Source organism: Mobula hypostoma, chromosome 27 (assembly GCF_963921235.1).
Source record: "Mobula hypostoma chromosome 27, sMobHyp1.1, whole genome shotgun sequence".
NCBI classification, from domain to species: Eukaryota; Metazoa; Chordata; class Chondrichthyes; order Myliobatiformes; family Myliobatidae; genus Mobula; species Mobula hypostoma.
Genome location: NC_086123.1, coordinates 34,385,794 through 34,413,007, shown reverse-complemented (window position 1 = coordinate 34,413,007; position 27,214 = coordinate 34,385,794). Strand labels below are relative to the sequence as shown.

General features: G+C 41.6%; 1 protein-coding gene across 1 annotated transcript in view; it reads left to right on the top strand.

Annotated features, from left to right (window-relative positions):
• Positions 1–9,532: 9,532 nt before the first annotated feature.
• svopa (SV2 related protein a) overlaps positions 9,533–27,214 on the top strand; it is a 75,021-nt gene continuing 57,339 nt past the window's right edge. Inside the window, exon 1 of the mRNA XM_063034307.1 lies at positions 9,533–9,685. Within this exon, the coding sequence (XP_062890377.1) occupies positions 9,651–9,685 (35 nt within the window). The 5' untranslated portion in view covers positions 9,533–9,650. The remainder of the gene's footprint in view (positions 9,686–27,214) is intronic.

The following is a 27,214-nucleotide window of genomic DNA, read 5'->3' as shown; positions in this document are numbered from 1 at the left end:
GCTTGTTTTCCCTAGAATTAAGGAGGTTGAGGAGTGACCTGATAGAGGTCCATAATAAAGCCATCCAGGCCATGCCATCTTCTTGCGACTGCCATTGGGCAGGAGATACAGAAACCTGACGTTCCATACCACCGCATTTTAGGAGGGAAGGTGGAGGGCGTGTTTGTAATAGGATAAATCAAAATGGATCAATAGGGATAGTTATCATCATATTGAGCTACTGGGTCAGTACAATACATTGTTAATGGTCAGGTGGATGGACTTGTGAGACCTTGTGAGTCAGGGTCGACTATGGATGTTGTGTCTGGTCGTCTAGTTACGCAAGCCTGGCCAGTACAATATGAAGAGCAAGCTGTTGCCCATGTAGCAAGCACCACCTTCCATGCATCTAATGAAATGGCAGAGACCGATACAGTTTGGTACCAGAAACATCGCAGGAGTTGCCAGTCAATATGGAACTCAATGCAGGACTGCCTTGGGGACACTGGCGTTTCCAGTCGGCATTGAACTCAATGTAGGACTGCCTTGGGGACACTGGCGTTTCCAGTCGGCATTGGACTCAATGTAGGACTGCCTTGGGGACTCTGGCGTTTCCAGTCGGCATTGAACTCAATGTAGGACTGCCTTGGGGACACTGGCGTTGCTGGTTGGCATTGAACTCAATGTAGGACTGCCTTGGGGACACTGGCATTGCTGGTTGGCATTGAACTCAATGTAGGACTGCCTTGGGGACACTGGCGTTGCTGGTTGGCATTGAACTCAATGTAGGACTGCCTTGGGGACACTGGCGTTGCTGGTTGGCATTGAACTCAATGTAGGACTGCCTTGGGGACTGTAGATCCAGACATGGGGCTTACTTCCGAAGCCTTCCCCAGGAGTGGGTATCGCTGCAAGGAAGCGGAGGCTTGAGATCAAAGTTTTCCTTCTCGTATTTGAGCTGTCAGCAACGGCTCATGAGCTCCATTGGCCCGAAGTGACTCATTTTAAGGCACCAGTAAACTGCCTTTGCCCCTTCTCTCACCAGTAGAAATGGTTCTGCTGGGTTTAGTAGCTAAGCCACATGTGAAGGCCAGGAGCTGGACTTGGTTGTCAGAGGCTATATGAGGTGCATGCCATTGGGAACATTTCATTGGTAGGGGAGCTTGTCACCATTACCACCCCCCAGTTATAACAACCTTAAGGACTGATATCGGTGGGATATGGGATAAATACAGAAAAAGGACACACAGGAAAATTTAAGTAGGTCTTGGTAGCATCTGTGGAAAGAGAAGCAGTTAATGTTTCAGACGACTCAAGAAACAGAGCTAAGATCGTCTAGCTAAGAGCAACTCAAGTATGAATGTGAAGAAGACAAAGGAAATCATTGTGGACTTCAGGGAGTTACAAACAAACCATTCCCCTCTGCGAATATATGACTCCTCCATAGAGAGAGTTAAATGCACCAAGTTCCTGTGAGTTCACATCACAGATGACCTCACCTTGTCCCTTAATATCACTTCCCTAAACAAGAACACACAGCAGTGGCTCCACTTCCTGAGAAGATTGAGGCGAGCAAGGCTCCCACCCCCCATCTTAACTGTGTTTTACAGGACCACCATTGAGAACATCCTGACAAGTTGCATTTCCATCTGGTACGGGAGCAGTCGAGTATCGGACCAGAAGTCTCTACAAAGGACTGTGAGAACAGCTGAGGGGATCATAGGGGTCCCTCTACCAACTATCGAGGATATTTATCAGGAGCGCTGTGTACGCAGAGCCCTGAGTAGTATTATTAAGGATCCCACCCATCCATCCAGCATCCTCTTTGACTTTCTACCATCAGGCAGGAGACTCTGATACATAAAAACAAGAACAGTCAGGATGAGGAACGGTTTATACCCCCTGGCCATTAGGCTTCTGAACACCCTGCCCCATCGTATTCAAAGTGTCACTGATTAATCTGTTCCATATGTTACAATATTTAATATTAATGCACTTTAGTTTGTTATTTATCATGCTTCATCTGTAGATTTAATCCTTACTTTCATAAGTTGTTGTGTGTTATGTGTACTACTGTGCTTTACACCCTGCTTTGAAGAAACATCGTCTCATTTCTATATACGTTATATGGTTTTAAACATTATATATATGGATATAGCTAAATGACAATAAACTTGACTTGACTTGACCTGATGGAGGAGTAGTGAATGGTAGGTGAAGCAAACAATTTTTTCCACTAGGGCGATTGGATATGACAGAAGGGGAAACCAGTGTGGTCACATAACCGTATCATGACTGATGTAGTTCTGCCATAGTGGACATGAGCAGACCGTACACACAACGGAAAAGAAGAAAGAACAAAGGTGGAAATGATTCTGATATAGGTACAGTAGGAAGAAAGAAAGTTTTATCTGAAGTTAGAGAATTCATTGTTCAACCTGGAAATGATGCAACACGTCCGGCTGGAAGATGAGCTATTTTGCAGTGAGTTTCCATTAAGTTTTGTTGAATAGAACAAGAAGCCACAGACAGAGAGATTAGAGGGGTGATTTGTTTTTTTTTGTTTTGATTTGTATTTACCGATAACTTGGAAGTCTTTGTCATGAAGAGGTCTCCTTTGGAGATAGCTTCTTGTCAGAGGATTGTATATTTTCTGACACCTGAGATCAGCTATATAGATCACTTTGATCCCCTCTGGATACTGCCCAGGGTTTGGCAAAGAGGAACAACTTCAACATTTCCATAGCCTTCTGGGTTGAGAAGGATGCACTAATGATGGTTCTTTACTCGAACACGCTGAAGGGCCAAAAGGTGTTCACCTGCCCCACTGATTGAGTTACTGAGACATCACAATGGTTTATTTGTGACAGCAAATCCAACTCATGAATGCAACATTTCTCTTCCTTTCAGAAGGTGGGTGCAGCTCCTTGTTCTTGGAGCTGGCTACCTCCTACTTACCATGCCTTAAGCCCGTATAATACCATCAGAGTTATCAATTGCCACAAAAAATTAATGCTCAAGGGCCCCTCCAAAGAAGCTCTTCCTAGACAGTATCTCACAGGCACCCTGATAATTCCAACCCTGTGTTCATAGATTTTGCGCTGTCCTGCTATAAAACAATGAACTCCTGCAAACAAAACTCTGCATTTCTCCATCAGGTCAAATTTGATGAAAATGACCAGGAGATCCGGGAGTTAACGCAAGCTGTTCCTGGATTGCAAACTCAGTGACTCTCAGGGAAAGAAACAGCTGCAATCTGCAGCTTAAATACCCACGGGCTCACCCAACCTGGAGCTAAGAACAGAGGTGAACTTATCAAGAGAGGCATTCAGTGCCTGTGGAAGAAATTCTTCAAGGAACTCAACCGTGGCTCTGTTCCTGACACGAGTGTCCTTGATGCTACCACAAATAAAAACTGTATAACTGAAAATGTGAAATAAATACAGAAGATGCTGGAAACTCTTAACGGGACAGATGCCATCAGCGGAAAGAGGAACAGCTAGTGTTACATGTTTGAGACCCTTCATCAGAACTGGGAATGAGTGAAGGTCACAGCTTGCCCTTGAAATCCATTTGCAATCATTGCATTTGGCAAGGGTTTCCACAATATCTGTGTTCTTGGTAATGTGTAGTTACTAGTTAGACTGTTCTTCCCACCGTCGCTTTTATCTACAGTACATAGGACAATATTTATCATCAAAGGTTCCCACTGTCCTGGCCATGCCATCTCCTCACAGCTGCCCATCATGCAGGAGATACAGAAGCCTGAAGTCCCACGCCACCAGGTTCATCTACTTCATGTGATTCTCCAACCAACCTGCACAACTCTAATCACTTCCTCAACATACCAACACCGTGATCACCTTGACCACTTTGCACTTCCATGCACTTATATTTTGTGTTCTTTCTCATTGAAAATGTGTATAATTTATATTTTTACTGCGATTGCTACTTACCTCATGCTATATGCCTGTGACGCTGCTGTAAGTCATTTCTTTCATTGCACCTGTGTGTATGTGTGCCTGCGCATATGACAATAAACTTGACTCTGACTTTGATTTATTTTGTCAATCACCTTCATTCCATGTCCTCTACCTCTTCACCTTAATCACCCACGGAAAACATTTCTCTCCATCAACCTCTCCACAGAGTTCATGACCTGAAATAGTTATATCATATCTCCTGCCATGTCCTCCTCTTTTCCAAGGAGAACAACCACACTTTCTGTGGACATAGATTAAAAAAAAAGAACCACTTCAAGGGGAAAGAGAGAGGTTCCAGCTGTCTCACAGAGAAGGATCTTTACTTTCCAAGCCACAAGGATATAGAGATGAAGATCCAGGAGAAATGAGGCCCAGGAGGCAATCCTACAAGTGGAAAAGAGGGCATTTTTAAAACATTATTACATTTATTATTGTAAAAGCAATTTGAAATATTTGTAATGTTGCTGAATTCCTCACTATGAATAAATGGAGCAATTTCTACTGCTGGGAAGTAGACTGGCGCCATCTATTGAACCTGTTGCTTCCCTGCAGCTTCTCTGTGTTGTTTGAGACTGGTGTATTAACTCGCCATCTGCTTTTCGTAACTTCACATATACCAGCATCAACCCCTCCACCTAATGTTCTATTGCCCATCACATTAATCACATTAGTAAGAGGTGCATGAAAATATTTCATGGGCAACTCTCTTGAATTAAAAGGGCTACCGGAATGGAGAGATCTGGGGTGAGAATGTATATAGCCTATTAAAAGTGGGAGACAAATTTCACGTCACATGCCGGTCATAATAAACCTGATTCTGATTCAGAGAACAAGCTGGGAAATTAGTTCCAGAATCAGAATAACATTATTATCACTGCCATATGTCATGAAATTTGTTGTTTCCTAACATCAATACTCTGTAATACATAAACACACCATAAATTACAAAAAGGGATATATATTAAAAATAAAAAAGAATTACTTTTTTCACAAGTAATGCAAAAAGAGAGCAAAAACTGCAAGGTAGTGGTCATGGTTTCATTGTCCATTCAGAAAGTTAAAATTAGAAATGCAGATTACAAGAGCAATAAAATTTTAAAGTGAAACCTTTAGAAAACATCTGCTCAACCACAACTGGAGTATTGTGTTCAGTTCTGTGGGTTCCTATACTTCGGAAAGACATTCGGGCTTTCAAGAGGGTGCAGAAGAGATTTCCTGAGATAATTCAATATTAAAATAGTTTGCTTATAGAGATGGATTGGAGAAGTTGGAATTATTCCTCTAGGAATGGAAAAGGTGGTGAGGGGATTTAATTTAAGATGATGAAAGGCATAGGTATTATGATTATAACATTTAGAAGGGAGCTGGATAAGTATCTGAAAGGAAAGAGCTTTTTCAGCTAAGGGAAGAGGGTAGGGAAGTGCAGCTGGCTAGAATGGTTGTACACAGAACTGGACTATGATGCAGGCAAGTGCCTCATACTCAAATAGCTACTGAGTTTAATTTCTGCATCAGTAAATTTCACTTATGTCAGTAAATAAAACATAAAGATATGTTAAATTGAACATCCTACTGAAACAATTGGACTTTAAAAACTAGAAATAGAGAAATGAGTTATATGTCCAGTAGTGCCATCTCTGAGTAATCACTTATTAGTTTCTAGTCATTACTCTTCTGTCAGAGGAGTCTGAAGCTGAAAATTATATTGGAATATAGTCACAGAATTTTGCTTTGAAGCGTCAGTGTGTCTGCAATGATCCAGCGTGTGGTCTCCACAGGGATCTCAGCTTGTGAACTCTGCTTAAACGATGATGAAGAAATCATTATAAGTGCCCATGCAACACTTAAAGCAGACTTTTCTGTAAATTCACTTTGTATAGAAAGACACATGACCAGGAGGTGATAGTATTCTCCCATCACTGGGCTTGTCCATTTTCTTAAAAAAATCCTGTGACATAACTTCTCTAGTATTTTCCACCAATCTTGTTATTAAATATTAAATTAAAAGAGACAAAAATGCATTGGCAGGATACCCAGGTGCTCTTTAGAACCAAGAAATTCTTGCTGAAATTCATTCACAATAAGACCAATGGATGAACAGCAGCTGCAAACAACTCAGAGGATGGTGAAATATTTACATTGTGTATGGGATTAGGTAAAATAATTACAGTATTATGAAAAATACTATTTAACATATGCTTGGCCATAATTCAGGTCCATTACTTCCTTGTTTTTTTGTCTATTCACAAAATATCCCTCAGCTTCCACATTATAAACATCAAAAGTTTGATTGTATTTGCAATAAAAATGTATATATTTAGGCTCTGGTGTAAGACCCGTAATATTTGATAGTTCCATACTCACCAGTATTTCTCCATTGCCACTACAGTATATTCATTTGAGAGCATGTTCTCATTAGTATCTTATGAATATTGTTTACTTTATAGATTTAACATTTTTCATGTTTTTTTTGTCATTCTGCAATTTCTTTACCTATATAATTCTGTATTGACTGAATTTCCTCAATTCTTTCTCTACAGGTGGCACAAGTTCATGCAGCAATTTATTCCATTGCTGCTGGATCATTTCTCCAACAGAGAAGTTCGCCTCTTGCTCAAAGCCAGAGATTCAGCCTTCAGGTCTGGAGACCGGGAGGCTTACAGCTCAGCCAGGACCAACCTGAGGAGGGGAATCTCTCAGGCTGAACACATATACAAACAGAGAATCGAGGAGCATTTCAACTCCTCGGACCCCCAGCGTATGTGGCATAGCATACAGGTCATTACAGACTTCAAACCACCTAGTACTGTGCCCCCTTCCAGCTCTGCTTCCCTCCCTGATGAGCTCAATTACTTCTACGCTTGCTTTGACCGAGAGAACAAGGAGGTCACTCTCAAAGCAGATCTTCCACCTGGTGAACTGCCTTTCTCACTTTCCACCTCTGATGAGCAGGGTAAATGTACGGAAGGCAGCTGATCCGGATGGAATACCTGGCCGTGTGCTCAGAGTCTGTGCAGGGCAGTTGGCCGGGGTCTTCAAGGACATTTTTAATCTGTCTCTGGCCCAGGCAGTTGTCCCCACAAGCTTCAAGATCGCCACCATCGAGCCAGTGCCGAAGCATTCCACTGCCACGGGCCTGAATGACTTCCACCCAGTTGCACTCATCCCCATCATTGCAAAGTGCTTTGAGAGACTGGTTCTATCACATCTGAAATCCTGTCTGCCCTCTACCCTGGACCCCCATCAATTTGCCTATCGCACCAACAGGTCAACAGAGGATCCATCTCCACGGCACTTCACTCTGCCCTGACCCACCTGGACAGCCCCAACTCTTACATCAGAATGCTGTTCATTGACTTTAGTTCGGCATTCAATACTGTGATCCCCTCCAAGCTGATCGCCAAACTTCACCAACTTAGTATCAGCTCATCCCTCTGCAATTGGACTTTGGACTTTCTGACTAACAGACCCTAATCAGTTAAGTTAGACAACCTCTCCTTCTCCACTCTCACCTGAACACCGGCGTGCCTCAAGGCTGTGTGCTGAGCCCTCTTCTGTAATGACTTTTCACCCATGACTGCGTTCCTGTACATGGTTCTAACTCCATAATCAAGTTTGCAGACGACACCACGGTGGTTGGTCTGATCAGAGGGGATGACGAGACAGCCTACAGGGATGAGGTCCAGCACCTGGCCGCGTCATGTGCCGACAACAACCTGGCCCTTAACACCCAGAAGACCAAGGAGATCATTGTGGACTTCAGGCATGCTAGGAGCCACACTCATGTCCCCATCTACACCAACGGAGCTGTAGTGGAGCATGTATCAAGCTTCAAGTCCCTTGGTATCCACATTTCCAAGGATCTCACCTGGTCCCTGAACTCCTCCATCCTGGTCAAAAAGGCACAACAGCACCTTTATTTCCTGCAGAGCATCAAGAAAACTCACCTCTGTCCCAGGATACTGATGGATTTTTACTGCTGTACCATTGAGAGCATACTCACCAACTGCATCTCAGTGTGGTATGGCATTTGTCCCATATCGGACCACAAAGCACAAAGCATGTGGTGAAAACTGCCCAGTGGATTATCGGCATCCAATTGCCCACCATTGAGAACATCATCCATAAACGCTGCCTGGGCAGAGTGAAAAGCATTATCAGGGATGCATCTCACCCTAACCATGGACTTTTTACTCTCCTTCCATCCAGTAGGCACTACAGGAGCCTCCGCTCCCACACCAGCAGGCACAGAAAGAGCTTCTTCCCTGAGGCTGTGACCCTGCTGAACCTCACATCACAGCACTAAGCAGTATTGCACCCATATTGTACTGTCTCAGTACTTTTATATTTGTGTGCTGTAGCACTTACTTTTTATTCGCAGTTATTTTGTAAATAACACTATTCTTTGCATTTCTGGTCAAATGTTAACTGCATTTCATTGGCTTTGTATCTGTACTTGGCACAATGAGAATAAAGTTGAATCTAATCTAATCTTTATCCAAGAGGTCTTTCTTCAAAAGTAAGCCAAAACAGTGAGCTCTATTAAGCTACTCTCTGCTAATCAGGGCACTGCTCTGACATCCACTTGCACACAGAGTTATCCCAGAACAGCTGAAATACTCTAGTTTCCCCCTCTTAATCCAGGAGCCCTGGGGCCCACAGTGCCAGGTCAGGTCAATCCACCCAGGTAGATCCTGCTCCAGCACACCTACTCCGTACAATTAATGATGCAAAGTCAAAATACCACTGAAAATTTGGAAAGCCCAGATAATTTGTGGATTTGCAATGAACCAGAACTCATGCTTTTACTTGATTGCTGACTATTTTTCATAACTGTGTTAAATCTTGCAACTTCTTTCCAACAGAACAGTAGAGCCATGCAGTGCCTTATGACAGAAAAGAAAAGCCACCGTTGCATGGCAGTGCCACAGCTCAGGACTTTGTTAAATAAGAAATTATAATCCACTAAGTAAACAAAATCTTTTTTTTTTTGCTCACTTTCAAATGCCTGCTGACCTGAAAATCTAAATTTTGCTTCCCAAAATAAATCTCAATTTGGCCCTTGTTTGTCATTTTGCACATTACTGTCTGCATGTCTAATGCCGTACCTAATCTGAATTTGAGCAGGCTATTAAATTTGATTGTGTATGTTAACATCATGTATGTACACAGCGTATGCAGATCATGAATCATGGAATTTTGAAGCTTGTTGTTGATATGGTGCGATTGGATTCCATTCTATTTGTTAGCATGAAAATAGAAATGATTTGCAAAATACTAATAATTAATTATTTCTTTGTAATTTATCTCTGTTCATATTTTCGTTCTTAAACCTAAGTTGCTGCAGCTTCTGTCACCTTGGCGACGGAGTTTAATTGCTACACTCAAGGAGGAACTCCGGCGCTGTCCAGCGCTGCGGTGCTGAATCCGCTGCATCGCTTTGGCGCTTCCGGGTGTCGCTGTCCAGCGCTGCGGTGCTGAATTCCCTTTCTAATTCCTGGGGCTGTGATGCTGAATAACGCCGCTATCCGGCGCTGTGGAGTCTGTGTATGAACTGGAGCAGCTTCAGACTCTCTGCGCTTTCTTCACCGTCAATCTTCCGACTAGTGAGAATGTAAACGGCGATCGCTCTCGCTGCCACTCGCTGAGCGATGAGACCGGGGAATACGCTATCTGCACCTCATCATCATGGACGAAGACCTCTTTCAGCTTCGGCATCTACCGTGAGTAGACGCACACCTCTTATTCACCCACACGAACAAGTCTGTGCGATACAGACATAGGCACTGGGCCTGTGCAACACCCACCTAGCCTGAAATATCAAGCTCCCATTCAGGCTATGTTCACCGGCCACGATTATATAAATAGGGGTCACAGGTACCTTAAATAGCATCGACTGAAATTCAATTAATCATTCAGGATCACTTTTTGTTTACAAAATTCTGTAATCATATTTGAAAATCTGCAATGGTGATGATGAGTGACAGCTGCCAGTGAGTTTTCGAAAAATGTTAATCAGCTTTTCATTTGAAAATTAAAGACATTTATGTGCCTGCTATACGGTTTGTTACTTGCTGGTTTAAAGCATCACTTAGTTGTCTTATATCCTTCTGGAAATGTGACAATCTGCTTCCCCCATTCAAAAATATGCTATTTAATAATTACTTTAATTTGTATTATTGGGTATTTAGTCTTTCTTCTATTTCTACTTACAATTGTTTTTTCTGAAGATACTTGGTAAATTAATAGCACCATTTTTAATAATTTCTCTGGGACACAGTTATTGTAGCTCACTAATGGAATTAATTCTGCTATTTATCTTGTGAGCAAGGACAACACAAACCATGTGGTTACTTCTTGAATTAATAATAGTTGCTGTGGTTTAACTTGCAGGTGCAGACACAGCCAAGTCAAAACAGTCCCTGTCTCTTTGAACATCTTATTGATTCACAGAGTTAATTATCTAAATATTGATACAAGCCATGTACTTTGTTAATGAAAACTAGCAAATAGAGATCTTTCATTAGCTTTACACTTAAATATTTTATTAATTTAAATTAAATATGAAATTAGTTACATCTCTTTTAAAACAAGGACCAGTTTAGCTTTCTGTGTCGGTCTTCAGGCATAATGTTAAATACCTGACGAGCTACAGTGACATTGAATGGCAGGGCAGGCTTGAGGACAAAGTGGCCTACTCTTGCTTTTATTTCTTTGTGTTGTGACTGTGTGCATGACAGTCAGGCTTGTAAGCATTATGTTTAATATACTATAAAAGATACCTATATCTTGTTTTGTTGAAAGTATATTTCACATTCTTTCAACGGGAATGAGAGGGTTAACATATGAGGAATGTTGGACTGTATTCCTTGGAGTTTAGAAGAATGAGGGAGGACCTCATAGAAACATTTCGAATGTTGAAAGGCATGGACAGAGTGGATGTGGCAAATTGTTTCCCATGGTGGGGGAGTCTAGTACGAGAGGGCATGACTTAAGGATTGAAGGGCACCCATTCAGAACAGAGACGCGAAGAAATTTTTTTAGCCAGAGGGTGGTGAATCTGTGGAATTTGTTGCCACGGGCGGCAGTGGAGGCCAAGTCATTGGGTGTATTTAAGGCAGAGATTGATGGGTATCTGAGTAGCCAGGGCATCAAAGGTTATGGTGAGAAGGCGGGGGAGTGGGACTAAATGGGAGAATGGATCAGTTCATAATAAAATGGTGGAGCAGACTTGATGGGCCAAATGGCCGACTTCTGCTCCTTTGCCTTATGGTCTTATGGTCTAATTTGAACATCAAATAATTGAAAATCTTAGCTGCTGGGTGACAAACAAAGAGTAAGCATGAGTCTCATGTTCACATTGTTAAATAAACAGTGCTTCATTTGGAAATAAGACTAAGTATTTTTAAAAAGAGTTTAATATTGCAAAGCATCAAATTTCAGGTAGTTAACTGATAATATTCATTGAAAAAAAAATGCAATCACTAATCCAGATTTATAGAACTGCATAACCATAATCTAACATTTTTAGATATTCTTCTTGTTTTGGGAAAATGGATTTTTGGATTTGAAATTGGTTTTTTGGATCTTGATACATTGACACTATATATGATCAACACATTTCTGAAATGACATTAAGCATTTATTTTGTTCATGTTAGATTTGTTCAGTGATTTCTGTTTGAGTGATGGTGCATCACATATTATCTACCTGCTAGTGCATCCAGGATAAGGCAGGAACAATATGTATTTGCCCTCGATTATATCTCTGATTCCAGAGAGATACCATTCAGCTTTGGAATCATTTGGCAAAGTAAATCAGATTATTCCCTCCCCTAACTTCTATGCCCCATTATGACTAAGGAGGCAGAAATCAGACATAACTTACCCTTCTGTTTCTTGGGCTAATTATCTATTAGTTTAATTCTTAATTATTTGATTTGAAGATTAGGTAATTACAACACAAAAGAGGACTGCATAAAATGAGGCTCCAATCGATTATTTTTATTTTTAAGACTCTTTGTAGGCCCAAGACAATTTAAACTTTTTCAGTCTAAGATTTATTCATCCAAATCCTTTGTCATTCCTTTGTCATAATTATAATCATCTCTGAATTATTCTGCAATGTGTTAACTTGTCCCTTGATTGATTGCTGCCTCCAGATAGTATCAGAGAATGCTTTGCAATACAGAAAATACTGTAAATACTCAGCAAGTCTGGTTATATCCATGGGACAAGAAACACAGTCAATATTTTTAGCCAGAACTGGGAAGGACAGAATAGAAGCTCATGAGCTGCAGAGAAGGTGGGGAACAGGTGTCTCTTAAAGGGTAAAACCAGGGTGACCATGGGGATAAGCTGTAAACCAGGGTATCTGGTCAATGAGTTTGGGTGAGAACATAGAGTAAAGAACATGGAGAAAAGAATGTAAGAGTTGTGAAATGCAGAGCTGTAAAACATACCTGGAAGATCAGGCTGGGCATGTCCTCCATTCTCAGGGAGAAGAAAAAAATGTAATTATTCTGGTTGTTCCTTTCAGAATTTCAAATACTTTAATTATAACTGCTTCATCTTCCCTTTCCTGCCTGCCGTAAGAAATTCAAACTCCGAAAAACATCTTAATTATCTCCAGTTGTCAATTTGAGTCTTCCTTTAATCATTGTGGCTCTCTGTTTTTGTACATTAGTTCCTATTCACAGGACTTATAAGGCTTCTCCCCTTGCAATGAAAATAAAAACAAAGGATTTTTCCTTTGCTATTGCCATCTGTTCACATATGGTCCTGTAAAAGAGCATAGCCATGCACTTTTCATTTTTGCAAATTCAGTACTTTAAAAAATGCAGTCATAAATTTATTATTTGCACAGTCCAGATGTTAAAATCTATAATGTATCCTGTTGGTAAGATGGCCCACCACCTTATTATTAATGCTGATATTGATAATCGCATCCTGTTTCCCTCAGCCTGCTCCATTTGAGCACAGCCTTCCATTGACTGAAAAAAGCACTGATTTGGAGATGGCTTGAAGCAAGACGTTAGGTGTTTATCTGTTGCCGAAACACATAAAATCAAAGTTTTAGCAATTAGTATTCACAATGTGTAAACCATGCAGAACAAATTCCAACCTGAAATTTTCCTCAGCCCACTTCAGAATCAGAATCAGAATCAGGTTTATTATCACCGGCATGTGACGTGAAATTTGTTAACTTAGCAGCAGCAGTTCAATGCAATACATAATCTAGCAGAGAAAAAAATAAAACATAATAATAACAAATAAACAAATAAATCAATTACATATATTGAATAGATTTTTTAAAATGTGCAAAAACAGAAATACTGTATATTTAAAAAGTGAGGTAGTCTCCAAAGCTTCAAAGTCCATTTAGAAATCGGATGGCAGAGGGGAAGAAGCTGTTTCTGAAATGTTGAGTGTGTGCCTTCAGGCTTCTGTATCTCCTACCCAATGGTAACAGTGAGAAACGGGCATGCTCTGGGTGCTGGAGGTTTTTAATAACGGACGCTGCCTTTCTGAGACTCTGCTCCCTAAAAATGTCCTGGGTACTTTGTAGGCTAGTGCCCAAGATGGAGCTGACTAGATTTACAACCTTCTGCAGCTTCTTTCGGTCCTGTGCAGTAGCCCCTCCATACCAGACAGTGATGCAGCCTGTCAGAATGCTCTCCACGGTACATCTGTAAAGTTTTTGAGCGTATATGTTGACATGCCAAATCTCTTCAAACTCCTAATAAAGTATAGCTGCTGAATTGCCTTGTTTATAACTATATCAATATGTTGGGGCCAGGTTAGATCCTCAGAGATCTTGACACCCAGGAACTTGAAGCTGCTCATTCTCTGCACTTCTGATCCCTCTATGAGGATTGGTATGTGCTCCTTCATCTTACCCTTCCTGAAGTCCACAATCAGCTCTTTCATCTTACTGACGTTAAGTGCCAGGTTGTTACTGCGGCACCACTCCACTAGTTGGCATATCTCATAGCGTGAGGAAAGTTAGAACTGAAGAAGTTACCTAGTCAGTTGTGACACTTGTCAAGCATCAGAACTGCATTCTAAAGCATGATAAGCTTGAGGTTAAACAGTATACAAAGTTGCAAGTTGAGAATAAAAGATTGACCTTATTCCAATTCCAAAGCTATGTAGTGTATTTACAGCCAAAGAAAGTGTTACTGGGCTTGATTACAAAGTGAGAAAATTAAAGACGTAAATGACATCAACACTCCATTGTTCATTTGAGGATTGTATGATCTTAAAAAGTCTAGATAATGCCCTCAGTACTCTGCACAGAGAACCATGTGTAGTTTTTGGGCAATAGTGGGATTTAATTGATACTGAGTGTGCAAATATATTTCATTCCCTTCCATTATTATATAGTTAAGGTGGGGGTTGATAGATGGGTACTTGATTAATAAGGATGTGAAAGGTTATGGGGAGAAGGAGAATAGGGTTGAGAGGGGAAATACATTTACCATGATCAAATAGCAGAATAGACTCCATGAACTGCAAGGCCTAACTCAGCTCCTATGCCTTGTGTGTCTTATTACATTATATTGTATATTATTTTAGCTAAATATTTGCAATTTAAATATATTGATCATTTAATAACTCATCACTGCAGTAAAATACAGCAATGCAGATTGATTTCAAATTAATTAGTTCATAAATAAAATGAACATATTTCTTAGTCGAAGACCCAATTTGTCTGTTTAATAGAACAGATGAATGTGTTTCAGCTGGTGATGTCATGTTATAAAATACCTTCAATTATAAGGTGACCATTGTTGACCCGGAACGTTATGCCTCATGATTCAGCCTCATTCTAATGGAGATACAGTATTTTTCTGTTCAAGTTGCCTCAGCTGTTAGTGCTCTCTTTCTTGGGTCAGAGGTTTGTGGATCTGAACTGCATTCCAGAGTTTAATTCAGTCTGAAAGATGCTGAAAGGGGAGAAAGTGGCTTTCAAGGGCAAAATTCTTGAAAATGCATGTGCAAGTAAACACGACCATAATTTTAAACAAAAAGGAAAGGCATTAGGCATCTTTTTAGTCAAGGCATAGAACAAAGAAGGTATAATAAATCCAGTTACACATAGGCCACATATAATTTTCTGTGCCCCAAATTAAAAGGGTTTGTAAGACCATAGTATGTGCTCACCAGAGTGATGAGGTGAACTATGTTAATGGAATGCCTGGGACTATTGATGATAGAAAAGAGTAGGCTAGACATAATGATATGGCTATGGGTGTGTACTTGCTGGAGTTTAGAAGAATGAGAGGGCATCTCATTGAAACCTTTCAAATATTGGAAGGCCTAGATAAAGTGAACATGAAGAGGATATTTCCTATAGTGGGGGCAGTCTAGGACCAGAGGACACAGCTTCAGAATACAATGACGCCTCTTTAGAACAAAGATGAGGAAGAATTTCTTTAGCTAGAGGGTGGTGGATCTGTGGAATGCATAACCAGAGATGACTGTGAGGGCAATGTCATTGAGTATGTTTAAAGTGGTGATTGATAGGTTCTTGATTAGTCAGGGCATTAAAGATTATGGGGAAAAGGCAGGAGAATGGGGTTGAAAGAGATTATAAATCAGCTATGATAGAATGGTGAAGAAGGCTTGATGGGCTGAATGGTCTCATTCTGCTCCTATGTTTTCTAATCTTATGGTCTTGTATGTGGATGGAAGAAGTTCTAGCATAGAGTATTGTCCATAATTGGAGCCATATCAGTTCCAATTGATCAGTTTCTTACCATAATACGTGAATTTCATTTTGATGAAAATTATAAATGACAATTAGGAAGTATGCAACAGAACATTGCAATAAAAATAAACAAATATTTAAAAATACTTTTAAAAATATAAATTAATAAATTATTTTCAGCAGGAAACTGCCGAACCTCCACTTTGCACGAGATGAGGTTTTCGTTTGTGTTGCTGAGGTTTGGTGTCTACAGAACCGTAGGATGAATTGGTGAGGTGACTCGATGCTCTTTGTTGATATTGTGCCTAGAGATGGTCCACAAATCAGAGGCAGAGCATGAGGAATGACTATCGGTTTAAATGCTGGGTGCTTCCGAGTTGAGAAAAGTGAGCACCGACACAGTGCTCTGAGGGACCAAAAGCAAAGTTACAAAGAGTTACAAAACAGCTTTGGGAGGAGGACGGCAAGAACCAGGGAAGAAAAATAATTCCGTAACTTTCTGGGAGAGGAAAACAAATGAGATGCTTTCATTTTTTAATCAAAGTGCAAAATATAAAAGCATTAGGAAAAAGGTGTTTTAATGACTATGGAAAAAATTGCATCTATGTTTGGAAAAAAAAGACAAAGGACATATGGTAATGTAGGAGGGAGGACTGCATCTCAGTGATTCAGGAACAGCTTCTTTCCTTTAGCCATCAGATTTCTGAATGGGCATTGAACCCATGAAAACCACCTCACTACTTTATTTTCTCTCTTTCTCACTATTTATTTAATTTAACTTTTTAAGTAGATATACTTTAATTCAGTGTTTATTATTATGCATTACAAAGTACTGCTGCCGCAAAACAAGTATCACGACATGTGCCAGTGATATTAAAGCTGATCCTGAAATAGGTCATGGTTATTGCCTTGTCCTTCAGATAACGTACCGCGTTGTTGCAGACTGCAGTAATCACGAAATAACCACAGGTCCCTTGCTACTCATGAGCAATGAGGACAAAGCTACTTTAATTCTGACAGCCAAGCATTCAGTGAAACAGATTCTGTTGGGACGAAATTAAAAGACAACCGTAGTACTACAATGCAGAAAAATCAGTCTGACATCCTGGACTATTTCGATAGCTTAGTAGGCAAAAGATCAACAAATATATATATGAACTAGGAACATGAGTGGTCTCTCAGGCTTGTTCTGCCATTTAATAAAATCCTAGCTGATCTGATTGTAATCAATTGTATCTGGCGGTGTGATTGGCAAGGAAGGATTAAGGAAGTTAAACTTCAATATGGTAGTTCTCATGACAAAATGCAAGAAGCATGATCTTATCACAGTTATTGCTCATGTCAAGGGCCTGCATATGACATCATAGTAGCACCTCTGGTACAAGAGTAGGCACTCATTAGATACCGTCATGCTTAAGCAAGGAGCTGTAAAACTTCCACGTCAGCTGCAATCACGGTAAGTAGCTCTGACGGCTGGACTGACCGCTGCCCACTCTACTGTCATCCCGCTCAACACGCTTCCAAAAACGTGACAGAACCAATGTGGCAAGGAGGTCAATGTCAGAGCCCTCAACTAATCTAGTTTTTCTCAGATGGCACCTCTCAGGAAACCAGTTGACTCCCAACCTATAGCAGCTGCAGAGTGACCACAGGAGCAGATGGTATCTCCAATGAATTTGTAAAATTCAGTGATGAAGAACTTCATTGACAAATCCACGTCACAGGATATACCAGGAGAAGCACAAGTGTCACGATCATGACCTTCAAGCAAGGTGACAAGTCTGACTGCGATAACTGCAGGGAGATCTTCCTACTATCTGACAGAGAGAGAGTCGTTGCCAGAGCCACCTCAGCTGCCTCCACAGGACAAAGAGCTCCCACCATCTGAATAGCAGTGTGGTTTCTATCTGTCTAGAGGCACATTTCACCAATTCCAAAAAATAGGACCATAAAACATCGGAGCACAGTTAGGCCATTTGGCCCATTGAGTCTGCTCTACAATTCCATCATGGCTGATTTATTTTCTCTCTCAACCCCATTCTCCTGCCTTTTCTCTGTATTCTTTGATGCCCTGACTAATCAAGAACCTATCTACCTCAGCTTTAAATATACCCAATGACTGTGGCAATGAATTCCATGGATTCACCACCAAAGAAATTCCTCCTCATCTGATCTAAAGGGACATCCTTCTATTCTGAGGTGCGCTCTCTGGTCATGAACTATCCCACTATTGAAAACATCCTCTCCACATTTACTCCATCTGGGCCTTTCAATATTCAGTAGGTTTGAATGAGCTCCCCTCCCCCATTCTTCTAAACTCCAGTGAGTACAGGCTCAGGGGTTATGTAGGAGTCACATCAACTAACAGATATGCTGTATATCATCCTCACTGACTCCATCAAACAGGGGGTCTGTGGAAGATGTTCTTCAATATCTTAATTGTGTTTGGCTCACAATGTCGTTGGTGACAATCAAGTCTATATCACTGCCCCAACATTTTTCTCAATCTTTCTTGCCGCAATTTTACATCCCAACGCCAAACAAGGCTCCTGCTGAAGTAGGGTTATTCTACAGAAATAAATAGAAGCTGTTCAACCTGCAGAGGATACACTCCAAACCCAAAGTCACCTGCACCTGAGAATTCAAATCATATGTATACAAAGCTTGAACTTCTGAGAGCTTAGAGCTAGCCTTTACACCAAGTTGAAGCATCTGAGAGGATTGTGTTTATACTCAACATCCTTGGTATAAAGATTGTCTACCAACCCATCCCATTTCACAACACTTCCCTCTGAGTGTAAAAGTTTATGAGGTCCTAGAAAACATATTTTGGGAGCTATCACCCAGCAAAAGCAGACATCGATAATAATCTTTATCATTGCTTTCAGTGCACCAATACAGTGTTTGGCTGATTGAGGAAGAATGCTTGTAGAATAGAAAACTTATGGTCTACTCGGCAGCATTAATCACTGCCCCGCTAAATGCTGAGACCTGGACTATCTACAATGAGTGCCTCACATGTGGGAAACATACCCATCAATACTGTGTCCACAAAATCCTCTAAATTGGCTGGAAGGATATGTAACCAATGCCCTTGTCCTCTCCCAGTTCGGTATTCCCTGCATTGTGGCCTGAGATAACTGGGTAGATTGGGCAATCCAGGCCACTCACATGCCCGATATCAGACTCCCATGAGAGATACTGTTGTGATCTCTGTCATGGGAAGAGACAATCGGACAGATAGTGGAAATAATTACTTAAAGCTTGCTTCCAAAAGTGCAACATCACCATAAATGTTGTGATCCTTTGCTCGTGACTTTTCAAAAGCATGGTAGTGTAGTGGTTAGCGTAATAGTTTGCAGTGCTAGCAGTCAGTGACTGGGCTTCAATTCCTCCTGCTGTCTGCAACATAGTCCCTTTAACTTTTTTTAACGGCTGTGTAGACCAAACATTGCTCTGAGCAGGAAATTTTTATGCGGCCTAAAAACTGCATGGTACTTAATTTTTTTTGTAATTTGCATTATATAAATATTTAGAATGAAAAGTGCAAACTCACATACTTTTGATTTTAAACCATAGAAACTACAGCACAGAAGCAGGCCTTTTGGCCCTTCTTGGCTGTGTCGAACCATTTTCTGCCTAGTCCCACTGACCTGCACACGGACCATATCCCTCCATACACCTCCCATCCATGTATCTGTCCAATTTATTCTTAAATGTTAAAAAAGAACCCGCATTTACCACCTCGTCTGGCAGCTCATTCCATACTCCCACCACTCTCTGTATGAAGAAGCCCCCCCTAATGTTCCCTTTAAACTTTTCCCCCCTCACCCTTAACCCATGTCCTCTGGTTTTTTTCTCCCCTTGCCTCAGTGGAAAAAGCCTGCTTGCATTCACTCTATCTATACCCATCATAATTTTATATACCTCTATCAAATCTCCCTTCATTCTTCTACGCTCCAGGGAATAAAGTCCTAGCCTATTCAACCTTTCTCTGTAACTCAGTTTCTCAAGTCCTGGCAACATCCTTGTAAATCTTCTCTGCACTCTTTCAACCTTATTTATATCCTTCCTGTGATTTGGTGACCAAAACTGAACACAATTCTCCAGATTCGGCCTCATCAATGCCTTATACAGCCTCATCATAACATTCCAGCTCTTATACTCAATACTTTGAATAATAAAGGCCAATGTACCAAAAGCTCTCTTTACAACCCTATCTACTTGTGATGCCACTTTTAGGGAATTTTGATTCTGTATTCCCAGATCCCTCTGTTCCACTGCACGCCTCAGTGCCTTACCATTAACCCCGTATGTTCTACCTTGGTTTGTCCTTTCAACGTGCAATACCTCACACTTGTCTGTATTAAACTCCATCTGCCATTTTTCAGCCCATTTTTCCAGCTGGTCCAAGTCCCTCTGCAGGCTCTGAAAACCTTCCTCACTGTCTACTACACCTCCAATCTTTGTATCATCAGCAAATTTGCTGATCCAATTTACCACATTATCATCCAGATCATTGATATAGATGACAAATAACAATGGGGCCACCACTAGTCACAGGCCTCCACTCAGAGAAGCAATTCTCTACCACCACTCTCTGGCTTCTTCCATTGAGCCAATGTCTAATCCAATTTATACTTAGTGACTGAATTTTATTAATTTATTAATTGAAGGATATCATGAAATACAGTACAACAAAGAAATCTTTCACATTTCATAAACTTTATCTCGCCTGTCTTTATTACAAATTCATTGTCTATGAACACTGTCCAGATTAATTTTGCATCCTCATTAGGTCATCCAAATGTTCCACTTCCAGTCTATTTCTGGATTTACATTTGATTGAATTCATAAGAATGGATCCATGTTTGTAGACAGCACTAGAAGCTTGAAATGTTCTGACGATGTCAACAAGAATTGACAGTTCTTCAGATTATTTGTTTCTAAGCGCGTAGTACAACATACCAGTAAACATCTTAATTGAAACCGTCTCAACTTTCTCAGAAATGACAAATTTGAAATCACAGCATGGCTGCAATAGTTTAGAGGGAATGTTCATTTATGAATTATATTTACATAATTAATTACAGGGTATTTTACAAATATATTAACATTTGTAGATTTCAAAACTATATTAGCATAATTTCAAAATTATATTAACATTATATAAAATAAAATCCCAGCGGCGTGGCAACAAAGGCTATGTGCTTGGGGGCATTTCAGTTACAGCCTGGCTGTACTCCCACACAGCACAGAGGGAACAGTGGTCCATACGGAGTTTGTACATTCACTCTGCTACCTCATGGGTTTCCTCTAGGTGCTCCAGTTTCTTTTTAAATTCCAGATGTATGGGTTAAGGTTAGTAAGTTGTGGGCATACTATGTTAGTGCCAGAAGCATGGTGACATCTGGGGGCTCCCCCCAGCACAATTGAAAGCCAAATGACCCATTTCATTGTATATTTTGATGTACGTGGCATGTGACAAATAAAGCTGATCTTTAATTTTTAGAGTAGGAGCATTTCATATTGTATTGGGAGCCTGGAGTCCATGTATAGTGAGCAAGCTGAAGACCTGTGTAAAGAGAAATAAATGGGCAACATCTCACAATTTACCCACACCACTAAATCACCCTCTGCCACATTGGTCTCAGTCATCTCACCAGCACAAACCTGCCGTGGAAACAGGCCATATATGGAACTGAAATATTGAAATCCACATTGGCAATTAATTCTAACTTTTTGGTTTGAAGATACTGGATTAATAATGATTTGATCTCATGAAGTATGTTCTATTAATTAAGCATTGTGCGGGTGACCTTGCACTCAGATATCACAGAAGCAAATAGTGGGCAAAGTGGAAATCTTGCATTACAGACAACACACACGCAATGCTGGAGGAACTCGGCAGGCCAGGCAGCATCTACAGAAAAGAGTACAGACGACGGTTCAGGCCGAGACCCTTCAGCAGGACTGGGGAGAAACAGATGAGGAGTCAGAGTAAGAAGGTGGGGGGGAGGGGAGGTGATAGGTAAAACCGGGAGGGGGGGTGGTAAAGTAAAGAGCTGGGAAGTTGATTGGTGAAAGAGATACAGGGCTAGAGAAGTGGGAATCTAATAGGAGAGGACAAAAGGCCATGGAAGAAGGAAAAGGGGGAGGAGCACCAAAGGAGGTGATGGGCAGATAAGGAGATAAGGTGAGAGAGGGAAAAGGGGATGGGGAATGGTGAAGGGGGGCGTTACCGGAAGTTTGAGAAATCAATGTTCATGCTATCAGGTTGGAGGCTACTCCAACCTAAGTGTAGCCTCATCACGACAGTAGAGGAGGTCATGGACTGACATGTCGGAATGGGAATGGAAAGTGGGAAGAGCCCTGTATCTCTTTCACCAATCAACTTCACAGCTCTTTTACTTCACCCCTCCCCCACCACCCGGTTTTAACTATCACCTTGTGTTCCTTCCTCCCCTCCCCGGACCTTTTTGTTCTGACTCTTTATCTTTTTTTCCTCCAGTACTGATGAAGGGTCTCAGGCCAAAAGGTCAACTGTACTTTTTTTTCCCCAAAGATGATGCCCGGCCTGCTGAATTCCTCCAGCATTTTGTGTGTGTTGCTTGGATTTCCAGCATCTGCAGATTTTCTCCTGCTTGTTAATAATTTGGATATTCCTTAGATTCTCCTCAGGTTCAGAGCTCAGAGTTGCCCCTGTAAACACAACACAAAGATGCAACTGTTACAGCCTTTATGATTTGAAGTGGATATCTGTTTCTACCAGCTGGGAGCTTCTCAACTCTCCCTGAAGGTAGATTGTACAAAATATTTGGTAAGACAAGACTTGATACACATCATTAAGCTTTATTTTATGCCTGCAATCGTAGAGGATTAGAATTCATTTACTTCCATCAGTGTGATCTATTTTCAAGTATGATAGAACAGTGGTTAAGGAACGTAATGTGTATCTACAGGTTACTGACCTGAAAGCTCAAATTCTGGCACAATCTCAGTTACGGTGGCCATGAAACTAATTTTCTTTAGGAAAGGAAATGGCTTCCCTGTAATGTGGTTGGCTGCCCTCTGAAATGGCCACCATAAATGTTGGCAAATTCTGCAATCACCATGTCCCCTGAAGGAACCATCGGAAAATGCACCATCAACATTGAGACCCTGTCCTTATACATTTGTTATCATTGAGGTTGCCCAATCTGATTAAAAAATATCCAGCAAAGAACGTATAGAAGAGTAAGAAATTCAGACCGACTCTGACAAAGTATTTACCAATTTGTGTGTAGTTGATGGATAGGTGGGAATTGATGACATTTATTTTTCAAATCAGACTGATCTGCCTTGAAAGAACAGCTGCCAGCTGTCACAAGATATATTCCTGGAGGGTTCATTACGTAATTTACCATGGTTCACCCAATAGTCACCCTCCACCCGGCCCTCACCCACCCGGACAAAAAAGACATATACATTTGACTGCTGTTCATAGACTTCAGTTCAGCATTCAACACAATCATCCTCAGCACCTGATTGAAAAGCTGAAACTGCTGGGCCTGAACACCTCCCTCTGCAACTGGATCCTAGACTTCCTGACTGGGAGACCTCAGTCTGTCCGGATCGGGAGCAGCATCTCCAACACCATCACACTGAGCATGGGGGCCCCCCAGGGCTGTGTGCTCAGTCCACTGCTATTCACTCTGCTGACCCACGACTGTGTTGCAACACACAGCTCGAACCACATCATCAAGTTCACCAATGACACGACCGTGGTGGGTCTCATCAGCAAGAATGACGAGTCAGCATACAGAGAGGAGGTGCAGCGGCTAACAGACTGGTGCAGAGCCAACAACCTGTCTCTGAATGCGAACAAAACAAAAGAGATGGTTGTTGACTTCAGGAGAGCATGGAGTGACCACTCTCCACCGAACATCAACGGCTCCTCCGTTGAGATCGTTAAGAGCACCAAATTTCTTGGTGTTCACCTAGCGGAGAATCTCACCTGGTCCCTCAACACCAGCTCCATAGCAAAGAAAGCCCAGCAGCATCTCTACTTTCTGCGAAGGCTGAGAAAAGTCCATCTCCCACCCCCCATCCTCACCACATTCTACAGAGGATGTATCGAGAGCATCCTGAGCAGCTGCATCACTGCCTGGTTCGGAAATTGCACCATCATGGATCGCAAGACCCTGCAGCGGATAGTGAGGTAGCTGAGAAGATCATCAGGGTCCCTCTTCCCGCTATTACAGACATTTACACCACACGCTGCACCTGCAAAGCTAACAGTATTGTGAAGGACCCCACGCACCCCTCATACAAACTCTTCTCCCTCCTGCCATCTGGCAAAAGGTACCGAAGCATTCCGGCTCTCACGACCAGACTGTGCAACAGCTTCTTCCCCAAGCCATCAGACTCCTCAATACAGTACTCAGAGTCTAGACTGACATCTACATCATTTATTATTATATTGTAATTTGTCCTCTACTGTGCCTATTGTCTTGTTTATTAATTATTGTACTGCCCTGTACCGACTGTTTTGTGCACTTTATGTAGTCCTGTGCAGGTCTGTGGTCTAGTGTAGTTTTTATGTTGTTTTACGTGGTCTAGTGTAGCCTTGTGCTGTCTTACATAGTCTAGGGTAGTTTTGTGTTGTTTCATGTAGCACCAGGGTCCTGGAGGAACATTGTTTCATTTTTACTGTGTACTGTACCAGCAGCTTATGGTCGAAATGACAAAAAACTTGACTTGACTTGATATGTCCATCCTCAAGGACCTTTCCAGAGGCAGGTGCAAGTCTAAACTCTTTCCAAATGATCCATCCTTTACTATGTCAGAAAGCCCTGATCTCATCAGAATCAGGTTCATTATCACCGGCACGTGACGTGAAATTTGTTAACTTAACAGCAGCAGTTCAATGCAATTCATAATCTAGCAGAGAGAGAAAAATAATAATAAATAAAATAAAACATAATAAATAAACAAGTAAGTCAATTACGTATATTGAATAGATTTTTTTTAATGTGCAAAAACAGAAATACTGTATATTAAAAATAATGAGGTAGTGTTCAAAACTTCAAAGTCCATTTAGGAATTGGATGGCAGAGGGGAAGAAGCTGTTCCTGAATCGCTGAGTGTGTGCCTTCAGGCTTCTGTATCTCCTACCTGATGGTAATAGTGAGAAACGGGCATGCCCTGGGTGCTGGAGGTCCTTAACAATGGACGCTGCCTTTCTGAGACACCACTTCCCTAAAGATGTCCTGGGTACTTTGTAGGCTAGTACCCAAGATGGAGCTGACTACATTTACAACCTTCTGCAGCTTCTTTCGGTCCTGTGCAGTAGCCCCTCCATACCAGACAGTGATGCAGCCTGTCAGAATGCTCTCCATGGTACAACTATAGAAGTTTTTGAGTGTAGTTGTTGACATGCCAAATCTCTTTAAACTCCCAATAAAGTATAGCCGCTGTCTTGCCTTCGAGCAGGTTCAATGGTTCAGCAGTCTTCTCCTGCTCCTATTTCATATATAATATGAAAAGAAAAAAAATTTAAATCATATTTCTTTTAAATTGACATGCTTATTTTCTTCTGGTTACATCCAGTGTCCTGTATATTGGTTTTTAGTTCTTACTGGTGCCAAGCAATCTACCTGTCCAGGGTTATTAACAGATACAGGTCATTAACTGAGGTGCAGAGGGCTTGGGGGTCCTCATACACGATACGCTGAAGGGTAATTTGCAGGTTGAGCTGGTGATGAGGAAAGCAAATGCAATGTTGGCATTCATTTTGAGAGGACTAGAATATAAATCCAAGGATGCAATGTTGAAGCTTTGTAATACTGTGAGCAGTTTTGGGCTCCTTATCTAAGAAGGGATATGCTGACATTGGAGAGGGTTCAAAGGAGGTTCATGAAAACGATTTCTGGGATTGAGCGTCTTATCATATGAGGAGCATTTGATGACTCTGGGCCTCTACTCTCAGAAGAGTGAGGGGTGACTTCATTGAAGCCTATCGAATGGTGAAAGGCCATGATAGAGTGGATGTGGGGAGGATGTTTCCTATGGTGGGAGAGTCTAAGACCAGAGGACACAGCCTCAGAACAGAGGGGTGTCCTTTTAGGGCGGAGATGAGGAGGAATTTCTTTAGCCAGAGAGTGGTGAATCTGTGGAATTCGTTACCACAGGTGGCTGCAGAGGCTAAGTCATTGGGTATATTTAAGATAGAGGCTGATAGATTCTTGATTAGTCAGAGCTTGAAGGGATATGGGGAGAAGGCAGGAGACTAGGGCTGAGAGGGAAATTGGATCAGCCATGATGAACTGGCAGAGCAGACTCAATGGGCCAAATAGTCTAATTCTGCTCCTAAATCTTATAGTCTTATTAATTTAAGATTATTAAACAAGGGATGAGAATTAAATCATTCAGCCCACCCATTGAGTCTGAATTATGGCCAACCCATTTTCCCTCTCAATCTCACTCTCACCTTTTCCCTTTGACATCCTTTCAAATCACAAGCCAGTCAAACTCCACTTTAAATATACCCAACGACTTGGTCTCCACAGCTGTCTGTGCATAAATTCCACAGATTCACCACTCTGGCTAAAGCATTTCCTTCTCATCTCTGCTCTAAAGGGATTTCCTTTCATTCTGAGGCTGTGCCCTCTGGTCGTTGACTCTCCCACTATTGGAAACATCCTCTCCATGTCCACTCTACCTGGCCTTTCAGTATTCAATAGGCTTCAATGAGATCTCCGCTCATTTTTCTAAACTCCAGCAAGTACAGGTCCGGAGCCTTTAAACTTCAAACTCTACTCATTGCAGTTTCATGAGAGTGTTTGTCTTTGTTCCACTGGCAGACCTGGTACATCTCCAGGATAATCTCCTTCCACAATTAATAATTCATTTTTCTAAGGACTAATTTCCTCTGGAAATGCAGTACTGTGCAAAAAAAAAATCAAATTTCATGACCTGTGAGTGATGATAAACTATTGTGAACTGAGAGTGGGAAGGGGGCAGGGAGAGGGGAATCATGGTTGGGAAAAGGGGGAGGGAGCGGGAAGCATCAGGGAGACTTTTTGTAGCTATCAATAAACCAATTGTTTGGAATCAAATGACCTTGCCTGGTGTCTCAGGGCTGGGGGTGTCTGCACCCGTGCCATCTCCCACCCCTGGCACTGCCACCTACCCCACACCCCTCCCACGTGCTCCATCCTCAACATTCCCACCATCCTTTGCTCCTGCCAGTTTTACAAACTTGCTCTCCACTCCATGTTGACAAATACAGCCCTGTGCAAAAGTCTTCGGCATAGTACGGTAGGATTTGCAGGAGTGAGCTGGTTATTATCAGTCAATAAAATTGCAGATTAATCACAGGGCAATGTGGTAGGGCAGTCAGTGCCCCCTCTATACCCTCCCTTCCTCTTAGGGGCTACGTTTTACTGGTGATAGCTTAGACCAAAAGCTGTACAAGTCACCACATACGATCTGTAAGTAGTTACTTCTAAAGGACTGTTCTTTTCCTTTAATCCCCTTGCCATTAAAAGCCAAAGGTG